This window comes from Protomyctophum bolini (genome assembly GCF_963924005.1).
Source record: "Protomyctophum bolini genome assembly, chromosome: 19".
NCBI classification, from domain to species: domain Eukaryota; kingdom Metazoa; phylum Chordata; class Actinopteri; order Myctophiformes; family Myctophidae; genus Protomyctophum; species Protomyctophum bolini.
Genome location: NC_137880.1, coordinates 29,771,344 through 29,793,020, shown reverse-complemented (window position 1 = coordinate 29,793,020; position 21,677 = coordinate 29,771,344). Strand labels below are relative to the sequence as shown.

The 21,677-nt window shown below is 40.2% G+C and overlaps 1 protein-coding gene across 1 annotated transcript; it reads right to left on the bottom strand.

The window, feature by feature from the left end:
- Positions 1-171: 171 nt before the first annotated feature.
- fbxo25 (F-box protein 25) lies at positions 172-19,012 on the bottom strand. The gene is made up of 10 exons (XM_080790402.1): positions 18,922-19,012; positions 18,384-18,549; positions 8,759-8,862; positions 7,227-7,276; positions 6,812-6,904; positions 6,602-6,695; positions 5,364-5,548; positions 4,508-4,690; positions 3,394-3,537; positions 172-1,684 (listed from the first exon to the last, which is right to left on the bottom strand). Exons 2-10 carry the CDS (start codon positions 18,509-18,511, stop codon positions 1,595-1,597), a joined length of 1,071 nt encoding a protein of 356 aa, XP_080646528.1. The 5' UTR covers positions 18,512-18,549; positions 18,922-19,012; the 3' UTR covers positions 172-1,594.
- Positions 19,013-21,677: the final 2,665 nt, after the last annotated feature.

Sequence of the window (21,677 nt, the reverse complement as noted above, 5' to 3'; positions counted from 1 at the left end):
TCAGATCGTGAGAGCCCAAAGAATGGCCAAGTTATAAATGTCCATCAGCAGTGCAGTTATGTAAACAACATGTTATTTCTATAATGACCAAATAAGTGCAATTGCTCTTTGGCCATGTCTAAAAAAGATCTCATAAATAAACAGAGGCCAATAAATCCCAGAAGCCATAAGAATGAGACCTTTTTAGAAATATTTAATAATTACATAACCAGCTACTATCCCAGAAAAGTCACGATAGTACCAACAACAGTAGCCTTCATAAACACATACATTTCAGTTATTGGAATGATAAAGGATTATTACAAAATTCAAAGAAAGGATATAAAAGTTATCTTTCATAAATAATGTTTAACATTACTTTTTTTCCTTGTTTGCTTGACAATTCTGGTAAAAGTGTATTGTAAAAAGTTGTTTTACAGCAAACATATTTGACATTGTTTTTCATTTAGTGTCGTTTCCTTGACATGTCTGCACAGCACGGCAATTATACACGAATGACGATGTACGTAAACATACAACTACGACTACATTTGACATGCATTCAGTTACTGCAGAAATCCCCCCAAAACAAGACGAAACAAAACGAAAACAGGACAGGCGGAATTAGGGCTGCAAAGGGTCAGAAATATCCAGGAAATTGCCAGAGATTTTCCAAGGAAGTTAAGCTCAGGAATTTTGAGAATGTGCAAACGTTCAATATAAAAATCATACATTTTAATGAAGAATTTCTTTTGAAAGAAATTACACCCCCAAAAAATTGCTATTTAATGTCATTGTACCCATGCACTGCATTCAGCAGCATTCTCTTCCATCACATGTACAGATTATTTGACGGCATCATCACATTAAATAGGAATCCAGTCATTTACAACCCTCATGCGTGTGCAGTGCATTTTCCTTTCACATTTGCAGCCCACACTACTGCCAACTGTCTGAGCCAAATGACTACGTTCTTTCAGAAAGGTTTTGATAATATTTCTGGAGAGAATATATTTTATATTCTGATATTTCACTTAACAAGCAGGCTAAAGTAAAGCACACACTCTGCTAGTTTTCGCTAGGTAGCTATTGCCATGTGGCATATAGCTTCATTGAGTGTGCTATTTGAAATTAGTTGTTTACTTTAAACCCAAAGTTTGCACACAGACCACATTTCTATTTTAAAATGTATTCCGATTATTTCCTGTGAATTCCAATACAATCCGGTTAATTCCCATGGAAAGTTTCCACCTTGAATTTTGCTGGAATTTTGCAACCCTCTGCGTTATAATAACGTTATAAAACACCCACCTTGTTAATCATGGACCAATATAACAAGTATTATATTCGTAGTGTTTTCTTCCTAGGTGTCAATATACACCATTACCATCGTCCATCAAAGCCACAGACTTACAAAATACAAAAAAACATATTTTTTTCCTCTCCATGGCTTGCTTTTTTTCTGTCAGGGAGACACATGAAAAACAATAAAGAAGTCTTTTTTCAGTTGAAGCCCTTTGTAACTGGGTGAAAGACATCACAACCTCCTATACAAACTTCACTTGGGGTTGACGAGGAGTAAACGGGTCGCTCGCGAGGAGCAAAACATGTAGGATTAGAACTTGAAGAGGTCGATAAAGTGCTGGGGGGAGACAGGCATGAGGCAGTTGTCAGGATCATTGGCTGTGCACGGATGTCCAGAGTCCTGGAAAACAACCAGGAGGGCAAAATGGTTAAGAAGAATTCAGGATACACAAACGCTGCAACTTCAAGTAGCAGACTAGCAGTATACTGTACTTCAGCACAAATAAACATTCATCAAAATTTAAGGTGGCCGACTGAGCCAGTAGAGTCACCTTCAATTTAGACGAGTGAACTGGACAGCCAGAGGAATTTATAACCCAACACAGTCTAGTTGTTAAACTTTTTAGAGAACACAAAAGCCTCTGCAATGCCAGCAGCAAAAGTGAGACTGCTTCATAAACATTCCTAGAGCACAAAATGGGACTGTAAAGACTAACACTAATAATGGCTATAGAATTTTTTTTAAGAATCTCTGCGGCAACACAAAACCAAAGTGGCAACCCAGAAGAAACAGAAGCATAACGGGACAGGAAGTACCTTGAGTAGTACTGCCAGGTGGCGGTCCTTTGGGGATATTGAGGAGAAGGAGTACCAGGAATAACGACAGGAAGGAGGGAAGACAAGCATAGAGCGGGATGCAGAGAAGTCAGAGATTAGAAACTAGAGGAAAACAGCCAAGGAGGACAACATAATAGTAACTGTGGCATGGAGGAAAAGGAGATTCTCTGAGTGATCACCCAGTCTTACTTGGTACGAGGGCCTTATTTTTGCCAGTGCCTTACCCCTTATCCCTAAACTTCTTGGTCTTTTTTATTTTATTTTATTTTTTTACTATTTTTAAAATCATTTTTGTTACAACATGTTGATGTAGATCGGCTAGTTGAACAATTGTAAAATGTTTTTCAAAATAGTAAAAATAAATAAAAAAGGCAAATATGTTTAGATTAAAACATTAATTTAATGAATGGTTTCAGTTCACAGATTACGATGTTGTCCAAGAGCAGGAAGGATTAGTACAATTAGCAAATAGCCATTCGAATTACGGTTAGCTGATCAGTGTTGCTGTGCGTCATGCATTAACTTGCTCAGTCCCGGACTGTGCATGGTTAGTTGCGAATGTGTGGAAAAACAACAAAAGTCATTTTAACGCTGGCCTCAGAACTTTACAGTGGCAAGGAACTAGAAAAGTGAGTAGAGTCCCGGACGGCTGGCGTAGACGTCCGGGCACCTAGGCCGCAACAAGCCTGACAGCATGTCGTGGGTTCGAATCCTCATCCCAACGACCTTTCTGTGTCACTCCCTATCTCTCTCTCTCCCCATTTCCTGTCAGTTTAATGTAACAAAAGGCAGAAAAAGCCCCAAAAATATAAAAAAAGAAAGAAAAGCGATGAGCAAAAAAGAACATTAGTTTAAGTCAAAATTTCTAAAAGACGGGGTAAGGTTGTGTGCTTTGACCTGAGTCAGCGTGTACCAGTTGTTAACAGTTACATACACACACACACACACACACACACACACACACACACACACACACACACACACACACACACACACACACACACACACACACACACACGCACGTGCACGGGGCCAAGGCCTTTTCACACAATGGATGCAGGAAGTCTTTATGGGCAGTATAGATTCTTCTACACTGACTGAAAGCTCAGAGGCCTTCATAAAGTCTGATTATACACAAAGGCATCTCTCCCCTTTAAAAAGAAAGTCCTTTATTTCTTTAGTTCTGTATTTCAATACGTAACGTATAATGTAGAAAGATTTGTGTATAAATGTTAATTTCTACAGGACCATCTTTGCATCTCGTGTCCTTACCTTCCAGAAGAGGATGCTACAATGCCTGCAGAAGTGCAGTGTATCTCCGTACTGCTCCCTCTTGGGGTAGTACTTCTGTAGTGTGAAGTACATCAGCTTCCAGTCCACGTGGCCCCTCTCAGACAACACCAAATGTCTGCAGAACTGTGTTCACACACACACACACACACACACACACACACACACACACACACACACACACACACACACACACACACACACACACACACACACACACACACACACACACACACACACACACACACAAAATGCAGAGGACAGCAAGCTAATTATAATTGGTCAAAAGGGTAAACCATGGAGCATTTCACATTGATATCAGGTCTGCCTGTGTGCCTTTATATCGTCGCCGTCGGGCGGAAAACTTGTATGTCCAAAACCTTTCCTTTTTTTATTAACATTCAAAAAATAATAAATAACCAATCTGCAAGATCACCACACGTCCCATTGTGGGCGGACGTTGTGAGCTTGTAGACTACTTTTGTGTGGTGCTCTAGTATTACGTTGGACATTAATTTACAAAATGTCAGGATACTAGGTTTCTACCCGACAGCAATGACACGTATGAGAGAGAAAGAGAGACAAAGACAGAGAGAGAGAGGGACACAAAAAGGAAGAGAGAGTGAGGGACAGAGTGGGAAAAGAGGGGTGAGGGAAGGAGAGTAGGGAGACAAGAAAATCTGGGGCAATTCTGCTCTCTAGTGGTGAAAATATGAATTATACTTTGTAACTGTCTCAAAGGGCAGTAAGCCATTTCTGTCAATGGAAATAAAGTCTTAACCAACACCTGTGCACTTGACCTAGGCATGCAGACATATCTTATATTGTTTACTTTAGACTGATGCTAGGTTCTTGGATCACAGGTAAACACCCGTGATCCTAGTTTAATGAGGCACTACACTGTCTCTCTGCATTTGATGTACAGGTTTGTGTTTACCTTGCATATTGTAAGTCACTCCACATAAGAGTGTCTGCTAAATGCATGAATTGTAAATTGTATACGTCTTTAAAATGCTGTATGGGTAAATCATTGAGCGGCAGAATTGACTGATAATCACTCGCCTATGTAACATAGTTAAGTCTCATTGTCTCTTACGTGTTTCTCTGAGAAGTGGAAGTGGCAAAGCTTCTTCCACAGCTGTCGGTCCTCGCTGAGCATGTGCAGAGTGGGGGTGGCTTGTCCGAGGTTGATGATGTCACAGGCGTCTGAGAACTTGCAGAGGATGTTGTTCTGCATGTTGAGTGGCAGGTCGCTGAGCGTCATCCCACTGGATATTTGCTATGGGGGACAGAATAAACAATGACACCCTGAAAGCGAGAGCTGAAGAACAAACGACACTACTTCATGAAGGATGATTTATTCACATGATATGCAGATTATTCACTGCCAGATTGATTTCTGGCTGCATTTAGCCACTGCCAGGCTTTTTGTGGTTTTTAAGTAGTCACAGAATATTCATCTTCACTACGATCGCATCCCCGAACATTCATCATCTGAGAGATTTTCGCTGATGTTATTATATCCAAGAACGAGTGGTACAGGTGAAAAATGTCATAACTCAATCCACAGCTGGGTTTAGCAGCAGATTCCCTACTACGGCAGCCCATTTGGGACAAAAACCACTGTGGAGAGTTATGCAACATTATGAAAGACAAATACATTTTCGAGCAATCAAATAAGCGATTTAGCGTCAAACCCACCGCGGTGTTGTATGTTGTGAGCATGTAGATCTTCTCTTTTCACTATTTTTGAAACATTGTGAAAATCTTCACCTATGCCCAAAATAGGGATGCCAGGTTGAGCTTGAAAGTGGTTAAACGCTCTGAATGGGAAGCAGGAGCCAAATGTGTACTGTAGCCTGTCCAAAGTTGCTTTCAAGTTGACCGCCTACTTATCTTTTTCAGAGGAATGTTTAGGCCTACAGTAACTAAACTCCTGAACACAGTCCTACCTTGGGAATCTGCAGGTTGTTTAGCTGCTGTTGCCAGTTGAGGATCGTCTCTAGTCTGCAGACCCAGATGTTGACGTTACCCACCAGCACCGACTTGCCCATTCCTTTGGTCAGGATATATAACGTGGAGCTCAGGTCCTGCAGCAGGTCCTTAATAAGGCGTGGGTTGTGTTGGTCTTCCATGACTATAAAACCAACAGAAAAGCAATAAAAGTGCAATATTAAGCATGAAAAACACCACCACTTATATACCAAGTGCTCTGATTTTCCTGCTGTTTGTGATGTCACAGCCTGAAAATCCCAAAGTTCCATTTTTTTGTGTGTAATTGATGTCACAAGGCCTAAGAAAAACGTGAAATAAAAATAAATGACAATTAATGTCATGAAACCTTTAACCGAGCAAGGACAATTTGTCTTATTAAAGACACTAGCATGCTCGGAATTCAAGAAGACAGTGAACCTTTTTCCATGACTAGAAATGCTAAACCACATAATGAATACAACATTCACTATACTATATTTCATTATATTTATTTACACAATACAACATTTCGTTGTACAATATTTGTCGTATAAAAGACGTATGAGCATGCTCGGAATTCCGACATTGAATAACTGGTGAAAGGGCCTTTTTCCATGACAGAAATCCTAAACTACATAATTCATCGATTTGAATAAGAGTGCTACAGGGATGATGTAGCAATCCCGAAGTTACCTCCACCATGGGTCCCACTGGATATTTCCAATGGAATATTTTCATTGGTCTTTGAATAAATTATTATGATATTCACACATTTTGATTCAAAATCCCCTTCCTTCTATGTGTGTCTGAATAAACTACTCTACTCTTCTACAACTCTACAATATCTCCTTTGATCCACTCGACAACACAACCTCCCTACTAATAGTAGGGAGGTTATTTTGGTTTTGTGGTTGGTTTCTGCTAGATTACCTGCAATGACTACATGGTACCCTGAAACCCAATGTCTGCCAGCTGCTCAGATCCTTACCATTTAGGTTTAGGACCATGGGAGATAGACAAGAATGTTGATCTGTCTTGTTAAAATGTGAGGTTACGTTTACCAGCATGGGAACAGCCTAAACTAAGTATGGACCTGGGGTGAGACTAACTGTCTCAGACATCAGGGTGGAGGCCGGGGCTTGTCATATACGTGACCATACAACGTAAACATGACGCTTTACGCATCTCTCCTTTTCTCTGTTTCTTAAATTCTTACCCTTCCGTACAATCTTCTCCAGTACGTTGAAGTAGTTCTTCTGGGCGGCTCCACTCAAAGAGGGCAGCTGGGACTTAGCAATTAGCTGGAGGAGCTTGGGAAGGAAGAGAGACAGAGGGAAAGGAAGAGAAAGAGAGAGAGACAATGAGACAAAGACAGAGAGAAAACATGCAACCAGACTGTTCATGACAAGTGAAAGTTTGGGCTTACTTTTGCCACATAGTTGAACCTCCTGATGTCCTGAATGGCACTGGAAAAGTCAAGGCGGTTGAAGGCTTCACCAAGTGTACAGTATCCATGTCTCTGTACACACACACACACACACACACACACACACACACACACACACACACACACACACACACACACACACACACACACACACACACACACACACACACACACACACACACACACACACACACACACACACACACACACACACACACACACACACACACACACACACACACACACAGAGAGAGAGAGAGAGAGAGAGTTTCACACACAGCAATTTTGTTAAACTGAACCCCTGCTCTTCCTATCTACAGCCAATAAATCTGTCTTGTGAAACCTCACATGGGCCATTATACAGTATAAACACATCCAGATCTAGCGTTCTCACCTCTCTTGTGCTCTCCTTCTGCACATAGATCCACTTCTCCCTGTAAACGACTGTAGTGAGAGGGCAGAAAAACACAGTCACATCAGGGAAGAATGACCGGGCAATTAATCACCAGTTTGTTTTGGTACTAAAGTCTCCCCTTTAGTGTATGTGACTCTTACGAGACACACTGTGTCTCTACATTTTATTTTCTTTACACCCAGAAGGGGTTTTAACAGTAAACCAGGAAACCATTCATAACTCACTTGGCCCTTTGTAATTCAAAAAACAGTTCTGTGTGACTTTAGGGTCTGCAAAGTGTACAAACATAAAAATGTTTATAGGCTGCAATATATACAATTACAGGTCCTTGTAAAAAAAAAGAAAAGAAAAACTACGATCCAATAAATAAGATCATAAACAATGTATGACAATACATTGGATAATGTTTCAATAGGGGGTGCTCTAAGTCTAAGACACTGGTTCTCAAACCTTTCTTTACTGTCTAGTGTACACATTCTTGGTGTTTCAGTATAGTTTTTTCTGCACTTTTGTTTTTCTTTCTTCCTTTTGTTTATTATTCAAAGTTCCCTCAGGCCTGGGTCAAAACATTATGCAGCGAGCTAGCTTGCCCAACTTGTGTTTTATTGGCGGGTTGCTGAGGATTAGCAATTGGTTGTATTGAAAATGCATGGCATTCAAAATATATTAAACAATTTACTCATCAGGAGATCTTAAGGTCGGAGATCTTTTGACGAATGAGTGTTAGCTTCAGTTCCTGAGGGATCCTCACGACAGCGCAAAACTGCCAAAACTGCTAAAATAGCGGAACTTTCACGAAAGCAAATGGGCTCCCTTTGGGCTTGACCCCTATAATAATATTAATAATAATAAAAACGGTCTACCCCTGGCGAAAACGTCTGGAAACCCAGATTACCCCAAGGGATACTGCTATCCCCATTTGAGAAATGTTTAATTTATAGTTTAGGCATTAAGGAAACTCCTAATCCAGAGCAACATGGCCCATGGCCAGTGGTGTCATGCTCGTAGAACGCAGTACCACGCACTCGCTATAGGGCACGGTACGGTACACGCGTGTGCACGATAGAACGCGTCCCTAACAGAAGCATAGCGTCTGTTGGGCAGCCCAGTCAATGGAGCTCTTCTTGCCCAGGCTAGGCTGCGCTGCTGAAAGACGCACAGGTGAGAAAAATCGGCTCCTCCGACAACAATGGATAATTGGCTGCCCCATCAGCACTTTTTACCAAGCTGTGTGTGTGTGTGTGTGTGTGTGTGTGTGTGTGTGTGTTTGTGTGTGTGTGTGTGTGTGTGTGTGTGTGTGTGTGTGTGTGTGTGTGTGTGTGTGTGTGTGTGTGTGTGTGTGTGTGACAAATCAGCTGTTCTGTGCACACGCGTACATACTGTATATGCACGCGTCACAGGCACCGGAGGGGGGTCAAGTTTGATGCGGATTGGACCAATGGTGCGCCTTGCAAGTCAACCCTCTAGGCAAATTTAATATAGGATTATAGGACTGTGACAGGCATACTCACACTGAGATTTTGTGGTATTGTTGTATAAGTCCTTTTTCCTCTTCTTGGCAGCGACCTCACAAACATCTCCCACAAACAGGTTCTCTTTGTTTTCGTCACAGAGCCTGTTTTGAGAAGAAGTGACAGAGACCCCATAAGAAGAAGAATGGGTTAACAAACAAAACAATTCAGTTCAAAGACTTGAAAAGCAAGACAGTACTGCCCTTTTAATCACTTAAGCCTACTTATAAATAGCCAATCTACAACCTCAAATGAGTTAGGCGTCTTTTCGCCGTTTCTGAAAATTCTTGATGATTTTTTTTATTGTGCCCTAAATAGGCACGTCCGACTGAAAATGGTTAAAGTTCACATACTACTGCATGTCACAGGCTGGTTTAGAGATAAACAAGCCACGAGAAGATGAGTGCATATACTGTACACGTGAAGATTTAGTCCAAGGAAGCCAAGGTGAGGGTGTGTGCTACAGACTACAGTGTTTGGGTATTTTTCAGCGAGAGTAATATTGTAATAAAACCTAATTGGGCAGCCACTTAACTCCAAACAGAAATGTATTCTACACAGTAAAATTCTCAGTGTTAATGTAACTCTGAGTGTACAAATGTAACCAGTGGTTAACACAGTCAGAGATACAAATGGATAAATTAGCTTCTGTGTATTTGCGCACGCATGTGTGTGTGTGCCATTTACATGACTTCTGTGTGCTTACATCAGTGAGTCTTTCGAGCATTATATGAAGGGGAGGGGACAGTCAAATTACAAAAAACAAGCCTATGAGGTTTTAAGAGACGCATGATTTCTCTACGGTGTTCCCATCTACAAAAACAAGACACACAGTACAAACACAAAGAACAATACCATCTGCTGCACATAATCATATTGTTAAAACCAAAAAGTACACAATGCAGAAAACTAAATAAAAACATGTATACAATTTAAAAAAATACCATTGTCAGGACTTTTTTTGTCTGCTTTTCATTGTAGTACAGATATTTGTCTCCGCCAGGAGATCATACATTTGCCCCTGTCTATGTGTGTTTGTGTATCTCTTTGCAACTAATAATGAATACTAATGCAAACCAATGGGGACCCCCACACGGAGTTGCACCACTCACTTCACACGGGTAAAGACCTTTAAGCCTCGGACAAAGCCAACAGCCGAGTTGACAAATCATGACAATAAACACATTTTTGGGGGCGGGTGTACCCTGCAGCCCTTTTGAGTGGTGCAACCACTCCTATACGGAGCTTTGTGGAGGGACTTTGTGTGTCTCTGGCTGTGTACCTGGGTCCGAGCACGAAAATAGCGTTGGTTTCCATCACCAAGTGTCACTGTTCTGCAGCCTAACACACACACATACAGTACAGTACAGTACAGTACAGTACAGTACAGTACAGTACAGTACTGTACTGGGCACGTTCGTTGGGGATCTGGGCATTTGCATACACCTGTAAGGTCGTTGAGGCTAGGGCAAGTGCTACAGGCTAAGATGGAGTCTGAAGAGGTGTGTTTTCAGACTACGGTGGAAGATTGGGAGTGAGTCTGTACTTCCCAAATTACGAGTCAATTCATTCAACTCAATCCAAGCAATCTTAACTCGGTCTTTAGCCCCCTTGAAACAGTTTAGTGAAGACAATCAGCAACTCTACTCGGTCTGTGTCTCATGGAAAGGCTGTGGGCAGTTCAGAAACCTGTCCACCAGTGACATCATCGATGGGGAATCCAAGCTAATAGAAACTGCAGGCTTTCTATTCCTGAACAGTTGCAATGCGATAATAGAACTAAGGCATCACTCGCACGATAATAAAACTCCAAATATATATTTAAAAATAATCTGAGTTAGTAAGTGCCTTAAAACGAGTTCAGTGAGTGCTGGTTTTCTCTTTTAGAGATTTTTCTGTAAAAAACAATCTGCCCAACGATGATGTCACTGGTGGACAGGTTTCTGAACTGCCCCCTCCTATGAGACACAGACTGCGTAGAATTCTTTTTTGTATTTTATCATTAACATTAGTGAGGACCAATTACATGAAGATAGGTTGAAACGTGTTGAAGTGGTCCTTTAACATCGTTAAAGGACAACAACGTTAAGAGACAATTCTGACTGAGAAGCAGCAGTGGGGTTGTATTCTGTCTGAGATAGCAGTGGTTGTTAAAGCATCCATAAACTGAACAGAAGCTAATAACAGTTTGTGGTTGTCCATGGAACTTTTGACCAATAATTATACTACAGATCAAATTGTCACCCTCATATCACATCTATCCAGTCCAGTTATACCATGGCTGGTAGAACAGCTTGCTGGGATGTCAGGACCTAGGCTATAACTAATCTATGGTGATGCAGAGAGCACTCTAATGAGCTTTGGCTGACAGATCAAAGGGCCTGACCTTGACTGCTAATTGGCTCTCCATGCATTAGTAATCCAGCGGCTGAAGCTGAGCACCTGACTGCCTACACTCTCATTCAAACAAATACATACTGTATTTTGTCTGTAGAGATATGCCTCACTTTTAGAGGAGTTTAAAATATCCTCTCACATTTAAAGCACAATTTAACATTTTAATTAACGTGCCTTCTCAGCGCAGAGTGCATGTAAAGGGACCCTTTCCAAAGAAGAAACAGCTTGATGGAAGATAGCCTTAAGGGTTTAGGGCTGGAGACATTTCTGCTTTGAGTTCTAGTGTAAGACAAAGCTTTGTGTGTGAAAGTGGTCTCTGTGAAGTAAAATTGATAGGATGAATGAGCTGTATGGTAATCTCTCTGTCTCTATCCATTCATCGAAACGCTCGCACGCACGCGCGTTTTCGCACTAGCGGGATGGCATACTGTGTGTGTCGTAGGCTCAAAGTTTGTTACCTCCCCCTTCACATTCAATAGATCCCGTGATCTTTTGTGGCCAGATGTAATTTCCTGGGTCGACTATAGTAAATAATAATAAAGAAATCACCGTACAATCTTGTAAAAACATACATATATTTAGCCACTTGTTCGAATGCCCCGGCCCCCTGTCAAAAATAGCTAAAATCACTAAAATGAAAGAAAGCAGCAGTCCAATGGATCGGCGGAGATTAGCTGGTAACGGATGGACGGAAGGAAGGAAGGACGGCAATTAAACTCAGAAGACAGATCAATTTGGTCACATTTACGCTCAGAGTTAAATTAATACTATGGATTTCATTGTATAGTTGCTAAAAAACAACAGTGGTTTTGTGACATTACTGTATATACAGGATAGCCCTCATCAGGCCCCTTCTGTATCAGGCTAACACTATCTGCTCTCTCAAACAAGGACAGTTGTCTGTTTGCCAGTCTGTCATCAGGCAAAGTGGAGCCACTACTATACAGTATGTACTGTATTAGGTCACTGGCCAGTGAGAATGTGTTTGGAAAACAGCCAACAAAGAGATGATGTCATATTTTATGGCCTGATGCAGTGTCACTGTTAGTCTTTCTATGGGATGTTAACTGGATAGCACGTTATTGGTTGATCTGTAGAATGAATAGAATACCGCTACTACAATTATCACAGAGTAATCAATGTAATCATATAGTTTTTTACTTTAGTTTTTGACTTCAACCATATCTCCATATTGGTCAACGGTTATGCACATGTCTCAGTGGTGGGCTGTGGATAGCTAGAAGATTTACTTGCTGGTGACATCATCGGTACGGAATTCAAGGTAAATATGTGATTGGCAAACCAGTAGTGTGCGAGATTAGCTCCAGCACACAGACACACAGACACACACACACACACACACACACACACACACACACACACACACACACACACACACACACACACCGTGTGACTCTGCCAGGTCTGCCCCCACTATGCCACACCTTAAAAATAACGAGCTTGAAATTGCTGTAGATGCATGAAGTCATCTGCAGGTAACGTTTTTGGGCTATCCACACACAGAGCGAGTAGACTGTAATGGTACTGTGACCAAGCTGGGACCACTGGTCGCCATAGACTTCTGAAAAAACACAATACAATATATGATAATAGCAGACAACAAAAAGAAAGAAAAACTAATTCAACAACGAATGGGAAAACCCCATATTTTTGGCCCTCCTGAGTGTATTTGCTGCCCATTAACATGGGTAAGAACAGAACATGTTTCCTGAAGATAACAAGAACAGCTCTCCTCTCCAGCTGGGAGACAACATATTGTGGTACTGATCGGTGATCAGACCCAGACCAAAATAGTCCTCTTGTTTTACTTCAACTTCTCCAAACAAACAGTTGCGATTATCAAAGTATTTCAACCAGACAAATGCCTTTGGGAGGCTGTGGTATTTCAAAGGGGCTGAACAACAGGCATTGTTTGGACAGCGCTTAGTACAACTTAATGTGGCTACTCTTGGGTATTTTGGGGGTATTATTATCTTGATCATAACCGACATCAACCAATACAATATTTAGGGTAAGATGCTGATCCCGATGAAAATTTGTTTTGTCCTTCCTAGACCAACCAAATTACCAATTTTTTGACAGATATTTTGAAAAGAAATTAGAAAATGTCTAATTAATTAGAAAAACCTATTTTTGATTCATGTTTCTTTTTTAGATTTTTTTATTTAAATTGCAAAACATTGCTTGGCTGCATAATTGTCAAAATATTGATGTGTTAATGGCTGATGTATTAATATGTCTATCCTGCCCAGTATGAGACATCATTATTGGGATCTTGACAAAGTTAAGACCATAATCTGTTACCTTGCAGCATCCGAATAAAGTAATCTTAATCTGTTTACAGTTTTACTAGACCATAATTTGTGAAGAATATCTCCTGTTGCACTTCTTCATAACATGGCATACAGTAAAGATTCTGATAAAACCTAAGGCAAGTTGTGAGGGGTTGTTTGAGTGTTAGAATTACAGATGAGGAATGCAATAACCTAGCAATCTAACGGAGTATGAAATACATCAGTGCTTTTTCATTGACTGGTCAAATTAAGTGTTGTGACCCTTTTCTAGGCCATAACTTTAAGATTTAAGATTTGTGCTCACACTCAAATTAAAAACACCTACGAGGCCAACTCACCGACGCCTTTGGCGTAACAACAGGATTGAGGCAAGGGTGTTTGCTATCGCTATTCTTGTTCCTGCTGGCTATGGATTGGGCAATGAAGCAATCCACAGCAGACAAGAAAAATGGCATTCAGTGGACAATGTGGACGCTAGACGATCTGGATTTTGCGGACGACCTGGCCCTTCCATCTCACACCCATCAGCAGATGCAGGAAAAGACCAGCACCATCGCAACTCTGCTCGCCTCGGTCTAAACATACACAGAGGGAAAAGCAAAGTCCTGAGAGTGAACTCTGCCAGCACTGCACCCATCATGCTGGAAGGCGAAGCACTGCAGGAGGTTGCCGAGTTCACCTACCTTGGCAATATTGTCAACAAGTAGGGAGGAACAGATGCCGACATGAAAGTCAGGTTACTTTATACCTCCAATTAAAAAACATCTAGAGTGCAAAATACCTGGCCGTCACAACAAAGATCAGGGTCGCAAACAGCAACGTAAAGTCAGTCCTACTCGGTGCAGGGACATGGAAGACAACAGTGAACACCACAAACAAAATCCAGTCATTGATCAAACATCAACACCTGCGACGAATCCTCCAGATCCGCTGGGCTGGCCTAACACCATCAGTAACAAAGAGCTGTTGCAACGCACCAACCAAAAACCTGCAGAGGAAAAGATCCTCAAAAGGCGTTGGAGATGGATAGGCCATACTCTCCGTAAACCAGCCTCAAACACCACAAGGCAGTCCCTGAAGTGGAACCCCCAAGGGAAAAGAAAGGGAGGTCGGCCATGAAACACCTGGCGCAGTTGCTAAGAATATGGGCCACACTTGGGGACAGCTGGAAGTGTTGGCTCAGGACCGAGATGCTTGGAGAACTCTTGTCGATGGCCTAAACCCCAGAAGGGGTATATAGGCGTAAGTAAAAGTAAGTAAGTTCACACTCAAGCATAAGAATATCAATCGTTACGTGAGTGGAATACAACTTCTTATGTTTTTCTTTTTCATCATTCATATTACATTATATAAGATTTATCAGCATGTACATTTTAGTAAACGATTAGTTTGACCACAATAATGGAGAAAACTGGCTCCCAAAACGGCTTAAAGACTACACCCAAGTAAGGCACACAGGATCAAGCCACTTTTAGCACTGACATTAGCTTAATACAAATCATCTTCAAAACCTGATTAGTGCATGAAGAAGGGTTGGAAAATTCCAGGCAAAGTTATTCATCAAAGTGCTGCTGGGTGGATGCTAACCTGAAACACATGCCAAAGCAGATGTGAGATTAGCTGATAAAAGAAAATAGGACAAAAGAAAGAGGGGAAAATACTAAGCTAACCATATTTCAAAGGGTTGAAAAAGAGAAAGAGATCTTAGCATTAATGCATCTGTCTAACAACAACAAGGTACAGTAATGATATACTGCATAACTTAATAATAGTTTGACAACCTTTGAGTTCATTATTTCTTTCCACCACATAAATAAAGGGTTACATACTGTACATCAGTCAGTGATTATTACTATGTGGTGATTTATTTTGTGTGTGTGACCTGACCTCTGGTAAACTAATCTTATCACTCATCAATCATCGTATGTACAGATGCTGGCAGATACAAAAAAAATATCATCCCCCAATCAGCATGGAACAATCTGTCAGTAACTCAAAGGGTGTGTGTGTGTGCGTGCATATGTGTGTGTGTGTGTGTGTGTGTGTGTGTGTGTGTGTGTGTATGTGTGTGTGTGTGTGTGTGTGTGTGTGTGCGGGCCTGCGTGTGTGTTTGTGCGTGGCTGCTCGCACTTGTGTGTATTCATTTTCTATCATACAGTGGACTACGGGTACATTCCACAGAAAATCACTCAGAACGTGAGAACCACAACAGTCTCAGTACCGGAAAGTCTTTGACTTGCTGGATTAAATAAAACCCTTTGACATTTCATCTAAAAAAACATCCACCTCGTCCTCAATGCTACTGTACCATACCTTTGTTCTGTGAATGATTCACTCCTAACCTCAGAGCACTTCCCTAACGCCACCCTATACTCAACTCTGTTGGCTACCATGACGCCCCTGCCGTCATGACAGGCTACAATTATACGTTGCAAATCACTTCCTCAAAGTATGTTATTGCAGTGATAACAGTTGATCAGACATTTTCCTTCCTATTTTGGAAAGCGATGGTTTTGTTGGCACAATACATGATTGTTTACAATTAAATGGGCACCCGTTATAGGGTTAGGGTCAACTGGGAACTTTCTGATTGTACTCAAATCTAGTTTTACAAATCTGATTCCTTATGCCGATTGGAGTCGATTTGTTTTATGCAGTCTGAACAAGGCTAAGGAATGTGATTCAAATCTGATTTGTAAAAATCTGTTTTCTTTGTCTTTTTTTTTTACTGTAAATAATCTGATTTCAATCTGGAATCTGGATAGGCCAAAAATCTGATATGAGTTGCCAGTCTGAACACAGCCTTAACAATGGTCGTTTGAACAACACAATGTGAGGGCTTTTCGAAAGGTCATAGTTCACAATCAAGTGCATAGGCCCTCGTTATCATCTACTGAAGCCTGGGCACTTCCTGCACATACTTAGCCTGACTTCCAATGGCCTAGTAGGGAGTACTTCCTCCTTAGGTCACAGACACAGTTTCCAGTCTCTTTGTAGAAGTACAAGAAGTCAGCCAGTGTGCTCTGGCTTCAAGGTCCAGACACATCATCTAGATATCCACTGCTAATCAGTCTGGTCAATCACTGTTGGCCTCTCTCTTGGTGGGAGTTAGGAAGTGTTCTAAAGCTAACACAACACAGAGTCACCTTTGGCAGTCAGTGAGCTTAGGCTCACTGCATCAGACTGCATTATTAAATGGCTGCATGGCTAATAGTAAAAACAAATCTGCTTGAGACTTTGATCAGAAATGATAAATGGAACATTTTCCATGCTTATATATTTGGGGACAGAACTTCCCTGAAGTAAATACCTATATTAGCAAAATCATAAGAAACAATTAGTCCCCCATGAAGCAAGAGCAACCATATCCTGATTCCTGTCATCAGAACCAAATGCTTGATTCGATCTGATGGGAATATTTGTAGAATCATGGCAACTAAAACAAACCCAATCTGTAGTACCAACAAGCAACATACTGTATACAACTATACATCCTTGATGAGGATCAAAAAATGTTCTTGAAATATTCAACTTTTTAATAAGTAATTTTCATCGAGTGTCATGGCTGTGCTACAAAGTATAAATTATGCTTAAAATAGCAATCATGAGTTAAAGACACATCACTTCAAAGCCATTCTAATCAAAAGCGAGCGCAAAGGGAGGCAAAACCAAAACCGCCCTGAAAAGAGAGGAATAATTATCCAGCTGCGCTTCATGTTATTATAATAATCCCACTCCCCAGAGCTATATGAAGGAGAGAAACACTAGACTAGACTGTTAAATATGAGCAACAGGTGATGGGATAAAAGTAATTCACTTCTTTAAAACCCATTAAGACCTGAGGTCGATTCTACAAATGTCTTCTAAATCCCAACGGTTTTCTGAAAAGCTTATGTTTCTCTATCAGTGATGCTCAAACGTTTCCATGACAAGAAGGACTGACCAAATTATATGTATTTGGCCACGGACCTCCACCTCAAAATATTTTTGTTCCAGAGACGAACAGGAGCAAATATTTGAGATAAAAATGATTGCTTTAAAGAATATATATATATAATCAAAGATTTTCACGATTTTTCAAAAATAGCTGTTCTACAAGCAACAAGCTCGTAGCGCAGCACCAAGTAACGCACTATGAGTTTGTAATAGTGTATCTGCTATTTTATTTTATAATAGCCAAAGTATAAAATAATACCTTTTAGCTCAAATCCAAAATGACACAGAGCTGACAGGCTCTGATGATGTGTCAGTGCTCAGACGAGAGACGAGACATGCAGACTGATGGCCTTGCCTGTCCTATGTCTCTCTCGAGTCAGAAAACAATGCTATTCCAGTTGAATGACGCCATAAATAATGCTCACACAGACACACAGCCTACTGTCATTACATCAGTACTCTCAGACCCACAGTCGCAACCAGCCAACAAACAAAGAAACCAATATCTGCTGTTACAACTACAAAGGGTAGTGATGATGATGGCTCATTGGTATAGCCAATTGTGGGTTTACTATCAATGGCTCTTTGGTAAGCTGTTATGCAGGATCAGGACTCATTGCATGCAATGCATACTAAGGAAAATAGGCTACAGCATAAAACTATACTAGACAGATGCTGGTTTTAATCTTAATTGTTGACAAAAACAAGGTGAAAGGACCATATTTGGCACCCTTAGACTTAGACTATATAGACAGTAGGCTACTACTGCCTAATACTTATGTTGTAACAATAACAAAACTGGTTTAATACAATCTATCACTACAATGCAATGTAAATAATATGCAGCCCATCTGCAAATGAAGGGATTCATAACTGGTAAGGGACAGCTAGCCTTAGGAGACACATAATTGATAGTCAATAACTAAATGTCACATATGTAGTAAGTAGCAACGATAAATGGTCGAGATTGTTCTTACTCCTCCAGGTCTATGTCGTTGTTATTGTCTCCCAAGTCGCTTCCAAAATACTCGATCCTCTTCCAGCCGTCTTCGGTCTTTATCCAGCTCCATCCAGGCGACCTCCAGTCTTGGCCCAAGAAAGGCATCCTTCAGCAGTGGAATGTGCGAGTGACAGCTATTACACCTATAATATACAATGTTGGCAGTTAAATAAAAGGTCCGTTTTGTTATGCACAGTGTTAGTGTATATAACGGACAAATAAACGTTTGTGGTGTTTTGTAGACTGTCCGCTCGATGTAGAGTAAATACTGAAGAAAGAGAGAAAAAAACAAAACATTTTGACATTTGACAATCATTTATGCAAATGTCACTAATGTAATGCGTACAGTAAAGCCATCAGTCAGAGCCACAGAGGCTCTGGCTTTGTTTTGGTTGCGTTTAGCTTCAATAATGATAATAAATCTGTCATTAACGCACGATGACAACGTTAACAATGACACACACGGTGACCTACGCTGCCATGCCCAGGTATTCATATAGAACAATTAAACATACCTTAATCTGTGGAAGATTCCTTTGTTGTGTCGATAATTTCTGCTTTCTTTTCCGTGGAAATATTGACGGAAGTAAACACAGACAGAGTGCGTTGAGTGGAATGTGTGAACGCCCCCTTGCTCTGAGGCTTCCGTGATTGGACAGCTCCCCTGTATTTATCTTGTTGCTACCCGGAACCGCGTCGTCGATTGGCTTCGGCGGTTGTCAATCATCGTATTTTTTTAACCTCCGTGTTTTGTTGGGGCATTTTCCTACACGTGACAGAAAGCTGCGCACATGTTCGTATGTTTTGGTTTTGGATGGGGGATGGAGAAAAAGGCTGTCTGTGACTCTTGTAAATTGTAACTACTACTAGTAGTTGTGTATATAAAATATGCGTAGTGGTGCGTTCGTTCATACAATATTTAAATATTTGCTTATTAAGAGTATGCCTAGTAGTCTAAGTATTTTCTCTAAATATTGCTTATTAAGAGTATGCATAGTAGTCTACTAGGCATACTCTTAATAAGCAAATATTTAAATATTGTATGAAAGCACCACTACGCATATTTTATATACACAATCATGAATCATCACAAAGGCAGAGCCTAGATGTCGACAGTTATTTAACATATTGCAGATCTAAAAGTGTTGCGAGCTTGTACATCAGCTATTTTCACAATGTTTGTATCTTTCTTAGACATTATAAACAACTACACTTAAGTTTAGAAACAATGTAGGCTACCACTTTGCTTTATAGCACTACAGTACATAGATTTGCGTGCGTGCGTGCAATAGGTTAAACCATAGTATAATAGGTAAACCATCACATAAGGCTATGCAGAGAACGTGGTCCGCACCACACTATACACCCTTTGACGTTATACTTGTTGTGTAAAACATGCAATAAATCACAGACACCATAAGTTGCAGTTTTAGGTTGTATATTCAAAGGTTTGAGGCAGCAGAGGCACATTACTCCATAGCTCTAATGAAATGCAATGCATTAGAGCTACTTACTCCACACCTTTCAGTTCAGTTCCAATACAGTTCCCAGTCTATCCAAGCCCTTTAGCACGTTGCATAAAACCTGACAGTTAAACTCATTGAACATCATTAACTATAACTAAATATTATATTTAATAATGAATATTTACAGATATGGCATCATGAATAAATTACAATCAACATGAAACATATTACAATTATCTTTCGACTATGGCGTCTTCTCTCGTGTATCATCAGATGTCCGGTTCCATGCTCGCCTCTCCTTGGAGGCCAGTTGGGTCAAAACACAGTATACCACATTGTGACAGCTGTAGTGAGTCTACAGTCCACCTGACTGCTGGCAATATAGCCCGTTTGTGATATGTAGATGTGATTGATAGTTGTTTTCATTTATATTAATTCTACAATTGTATAAGTAATTGTATTTATTTGGTGCATTACTATTGTATTTATTTTATATATTACTGTTATTACTAATTTTATATATAACTGTATTACAAATTGTATTTATTTTATGTATTACTGTCTATAATACTAATTATATTTATTTCATCCATTACAAATTTTATTTACTATTTTGCTTTTATTTATTTTACCATTCGTTTTTTCCATTTGTTTATTTATATATTTGTTTTGTTTATTATTTTATTGTTTATTATATTTTATTTACTATTTTGCTTTTATTTAACTATAATCTATTTTTTTATCGTTCGTTTTTTCCATTCATTTGTTTATTTATATTATTATCTAGTTATTTATATATTTGTTTTGTTTATTATTTTATTGTTTATTATTTTCAAAGAGCCCTGATTGATCACATCTACATATCACCACTACCAGTCAGGATCTGAGTGACTCAGAACCCTGGTGACCTCCAGATGGCTGCTTAGGACCAGATGGAGCCACACAGGAGACCAGCAACGTCCTAAAGAAAAGAAAGAAATGCTCATTACTACTTTGTTCATAAAACAATATGATCATAGTGTGGTGTGTGTTGTATAGTTACCTTGCTGTGATGTAACTCCAAAGGTGAGCAGAAATAGTTGCTCCATTGGCTAGAAACATGCTCTTCACCGGCATGATGATCTTGTTCCTAAAAAAAAAAGTCTATAGTCAACCCTAACTGATTACAGAACATGATATAAAAAAAACACAACAAGAAGGATTTAGGCCTGTCACAATTACCTAATGGCCAAGTATTTGAGATACTTATTTTAGAGATAAGTCATAATCGTCTCCATGTTGAAAATGTTCATATATTTTCAAACATTTTAAAGAAATAATGGAAGCAACCAATCTACAAGCTCTAAATGTGTCACTTTGTAATTTTCTTCTCTTTTAGTGTATACAGTTATTGAATTATGCCATGTGCAGCTTTTTATTTACAAAGCCTACAAACGACAACGTTTGATTTAGAATGTTAGTATGACGCAATTAAATTGTTACTTGTAATTTATCTGAGCGACAATTAATCGGCCATTATAAAACCTCAAATTCTGACAGGCCTAAACGGGTTCCAGTGACGTCTACCGAACCTTCCAGCTCCGTCCGAGCCTCCCAGCGTCCCAGAAGTCCGGGGAAACACCCGGAAACACCCGGGGAAAGCTTCGGATCTCGGGCATCGGCTGAGATCTCCAGTCTAACAAAGAACGAAAGACAGACACACACACACACACCCCAAATTAGCTTTGCTGTGAGTGTCCTGTCACAACATGCACTTACGTTTAAGAATAGGGATCGACCGATTATCGGCAACGGACGATTATTGG